Source organism: Malaya genurostris, chromosome 3 (assembly GCF_030247185.1).
Source record: "Malaya genurostris strain Urasoe2022 chromosome 3, Malgen_1.1, whole genome shotgun sequence".
NCBI lineage: Eukaryota > Metazoa > Arthropoda > Insecta > Diptera > Culicidae > Malaya > Malaya genurostris.
The window spans coordinates 21584253-21588957 of NC_080572.1; the positions used below are offsets into that span (position 1 = coordinate 21584253).

General features: G+C 34.6%; 1 protein-coding gene across 1 annotated transcript; it reads left to right on the forward strand.

The window, feature by feature from the left end:
• The first annotated feature begins 285 nt into the window (after positions 1–285).
• Positions 286–4010, forward strand: LOC131439189 (uncharacterized). The gene is made up of 4 exons (XM_058609917.1): positions 286–367; positions 2258–3489; positions 3547–3607; positions 3700–4010. The coding sequence occupies exons 1-4, from the start codon at positions 286–288 to the stop codon at positions 4008–4010; spliced, it is 1686 nt and encodes a 561-aa protein (XP_058465900.1).
• The last annotated feature ends 695 nt before the right edge of the window (positions 4011–4705 follow it).

Genomic DNA, 4705 nt, shown 5'->3' on the forward strand with positions numbered 1-4705 from the left:
AATTCCAATATTGCACTAATTAGCCATTAATGATGGAATCTTTAGTCGTATACAAAATTTGCGACTCGTCTCGATTATTACGATTTGTTTTACCATCACATGGAAGTTTATCAAGTCTTCTCGAGCAAGGTAAAACAGTATGTCAAAAGTTTTTAGGAATACTCACATAAGTTATTTTCAGGCTCAATTATTTTAGAAAAAAACATTACCCAAGTATTGATAGAAAACGATGGATGCCGCATAACAACGGATTTAGCTCTGAATCTGTTTAAAGAAAAACTTTTGATGCTTTTGGAAGCTGATGAAGTGTGGGTCCCCGTAGAACGTTCGAGCTCCATTAGTGGTGAGACCAGCATACAACTGGATGGTAAGTTGATTTTTCGCAGCTTTGTACATACCAACATTATTATTACATTTTAATATGGTATTTCATAAATTCATGTATAAGGCAGGCTTCGTAAAGTACAATACTATCGTACTGAAATAATTATACTGCTTCGCGACTACAATCAGTTATTCTTTTATAGGATGGGCCATCCACACACTTTTTTAATATACACAGACTTTCCGATAACTATTTCTGATGAGATGTAAGCTGTTCCAGGTAACATTCTTTCAAACGATAGTCCATATATACGAATTCTCAAACTAGAATAAAAATAAATTAAATCATCCTTCGCGGGTGCAAATGTATGCATCAACTTTTTCTACGGGTAATCTGAAATAATAAACAAAGTATCAGAAAGAATACAAGAAAAAAATTTAAATATTTCCCGAAATGTGCTGAGTATGTAGACATTTAGGCTTTGTGTTCCATCATAGATTTTATATTTTTGTTTTGTCCTGTCATTAACGTTTGAAGCATCGCGCTGCAACAGAATTCGATAGTCCCATGACAAAAGAGCATAACTCCAAATGACAGTTTCTCTTTTTTTTCTTTCAAGATTTATCGGATTGATTTTAAATTTCACGCCTCACTCTTTGCAAAACTTTCATGTTAAAACCACAAGCTTTCGAATTATATTGGAAACTTTCAAGAAATTGCAGTAATGGCTCCATAATAATCAAAAAAGAAAGTAATCAATACGAGATTCTCATTTGCAGTTCGGCCCTTTTGTCGTGGAACTATCGAATTTCTATAGTTGTTCCAGTACTGAATGAGGTACAAAGAAAACAAAAATACTTGTTCTACACTCAACAAAAATCCATACGTTAATGATACACAGAGATGCCATTTATACAGATTTATCTGTATTATACAGATACGCATACAGAACACAGATTTGATACAGATTTTCTAAATTTAATACAGATTTCCCAAGAAGCAAAAAAAAGCTTGTTCGCATGAGCAATCTATTACTATTTGAATGCAGTGACGAGAAACAAAGTCTTGGCATTACATTCCTTTTGTTTGACCTTTCTGTTCCAACAGACAGATGAAAAGAATTATGGCTAATTGAAATTTAATTTTATCAGTGAATACAGATACATACAGATTTTTTATACAGAGTAATACAGATTTCCTATGAAAAAATCTGGCATCTCTGATGATACGTGATGATGTTCTCGTTGCATTTTCCAAAAGGTCGCATCCGAATATGAATATGTGCATTGAATGATTCTTTGATTTTTTTCTGAAATATGTTTAAAAGGGACTATTTGCTGCAACTTATAGTAGAATCTATATGAGGTTGCTATAACTTACGCAAACAAATATTTCGATTAGACCTAATGTAGTATATAAGCAGCAAGCTGCGTGTTTTTTGACTAGTTTTAATATACTGTAAACGATGCAAAATATCTGTTAACGCAAATTAATAAATACAATCTGATCAATTTAAAAATCTCGATGATCATTTGATTAGGTAAGTGTAAACGACAGTTTCTTTTTGGTTACTTTATCTTCTAGGTATTATTCTTTGTAAATCGGGATAATGATTGTGAAGAGTAACGTATTAATCGAAAGAGGAGGTAAACAAAGAGAATTTGTCATTTACACTTAGGACCTAATCTAATGGTCATCCAAAAAATTTGCAACTTGTATTATACGCTCTATTCGCTTGCTATTACAAAAACCATTAATAACTGATAAGACCGTTTGGTAAAGTTGCTCCACTTCTTGTTTTGATTTTGCTCTAATTGATTGTATGACGTTGTCAAAGTATGTAATCTGTTTTATTATTCTAAAACTATAGGGGTGCATTTTAGATACGGACCAGTTACAACAATATTCAATATATTTTATACATTTTTTCAGATGTGGCCAGTGATACTGTAGAATCTCTTTCGAAACGCATTCGTCTTGATTATGAACCTTGGCTCGTCGGTACAAAACAGTCGGTGTTGGTTCATGAAACTCAGCCGACTTCAAGCACAATTTCAGTTATTCCGTTCTCTAGTAACACAGTGGAACCAGATCCAGATCAATCACATGAATTAACCGTGTCTATGAATGATGTGATTTTTCATAGTGAATCTACCTCTGACATGAGCGAAGATATCTTATTGCAGCAAAACATCATTGAAACTTCATACGATATAAACAACGTTGACGGTGTTCCAAATGAAGAGTTATGCATTGGAGAATCAGAAAAGTATTCTCCAAACGTTCAAGAAGATTCAAGAAATATAAACATATCAAAAAGCAATAAAAGGTTCGCCTCAAGTGAACTGAAATTTCGATGTTTTCAAATCAATTGGAGTAAAATAAGCGATGTTGTACTTAACCGGCTTCAGGATTTACAAAAGTTCCGATATGAAAACCCAAATCAATGTGCGCCTCGTTCCCTACAGCTTTCAAAAAGTGATTGGAGCGGAGTTACGAATTCGGTGGTAGATCAGTTACGAACAATTGACACAGAGATTCAAGCAAGTGTAATGGAAAAAGTAGCAAAAGCCATTCTGGATAAATACCCTTGCCTAAACTTTCTGGACGATGATGGATTTGATACAGGAACCGGATATGTTTGGATTAAACACAAAATGTTAAACCGTAATTCTTATCTTAATCGTTTTAAGAAAGAAGATGACGAACCAACATTAACTACAATTTGTGTTCGTCAATGTCGTAATGTACGCGCTGGGACGAACAAGGAGTATTGGGAGAGCTCGAGTAAACATTGCAGTAAGGATGTCTTATCAACATTGGCACGAAATGAACCTGAAGTACTTACAACGGATTTTTTGCATAATTCTCAATCATATGTTCGTTATCGTTTTGATGAAGATAAATCACTGAAAGATATTTTGGCTGATTTTCCCGTATTGCGACGAAGACGTGTTTTGAATTTCCATTTCGAGTGCGCTACTGGTGTATCCATTAATTCATTGGCGCAATATTTTGCGTTGAAAAAATCAAAATTAATCAACTACTCAAATGTTGTACGAAAGAGTACTCGTTTGGATACCACAGCTACGGATGTCGATATTTTCAAGTTTCTGTGTAATTTGCTAGAAGAAAAATTTGAAGATAGTGTATTTTTTAAAGAGGTGAGCATAACAATCAATTTTAGAAATAATGATAATCAAGTAAGTTATATTTTACAGATTGGTTCGAAAATTGATGGAATATCAATCGATTGTTCTGGTCCTGTGCTTGTGGCCGTAGGTAAGATTTATGTTGGTTCACAAATTAACGAATCATTTTTTCAGTTAGAGTCTACGTTCGCATATAATTTTGATTTTATATATCTTTTTCAGATTGTGGCAATGAAAGGCGAATTTTCTACGTATTTGCTGAACAAGTACGATTAAGTGAAGGAACTGAAAGTTTCATAACAGCGATATCCGATCTTCTATCCGTACACTACGTGCATAATTTTATGTACATGCGTCAAATCTCAAAGTTTCTGGAATTTGTTCAGCAATACTTTTTTAAAATCATTCCATCAACTGGATCGAAATCGAACGCCACTCGGAAAAACAATCAACAAACAGTAGTTAAAAATGTCATCAAATCCATTTCCGAATTTTGTGCACCACTGAGAGAAATAAATCTTAATAATAAATAAAATGACAGTAAATAAATAAAAAGTCTTGCTGTTATTTATATTCTCCGAAATTCCTACGGTTAAATTACAATCTTGTTACAATCATAACTAATTTCAGGCCTTTTACAAACAATAGCGACAAAAATCATATAGGTAAATGAAATTTAACATTCAATTTGAAAAATGCATCGCAGTTCAGTTTTACAAGTGGAAACGAACGAAACGTAATTCTACATGTTGTTCGATGTAAACTTGTGATTCCTCGTTTTATGTTCTCTTGTAAAAATAAAAACGAACTTAATGATCTGTCATTTGTTTCGCTTGCATATGTCGGTCTTAAATGATGTAAAAATACAAGACTTTTTCTAAGTGTGCAGTTTCTGTACGTGCAAATGTGTGGGAAGTGGCCTTCTTCCAAATATTTCTGCATCGCCGACCTGAACATATCGGGGTAGGCCAGGACCACCGATTTCAACGCCACGTTGGGGATCCCGTCAGGACCCGGAGCTTTGTTCACTTTCAGTTTTTTCGCCACTGCTTCTAACTCGGTATTGGAGACCTGCCGAGCTTCCGCACTACCTTCGTCTTCCTCACCATACGGTGTTTTTGGCCACGTCGTTGGGTCGTGCTTAGGAAAGAGACCCTAAACGATTATCTTCAGCTTATCTGGGCACATTTCAGCTGGCGTCGCTGGACCTGTAATCTTCGCCATCACG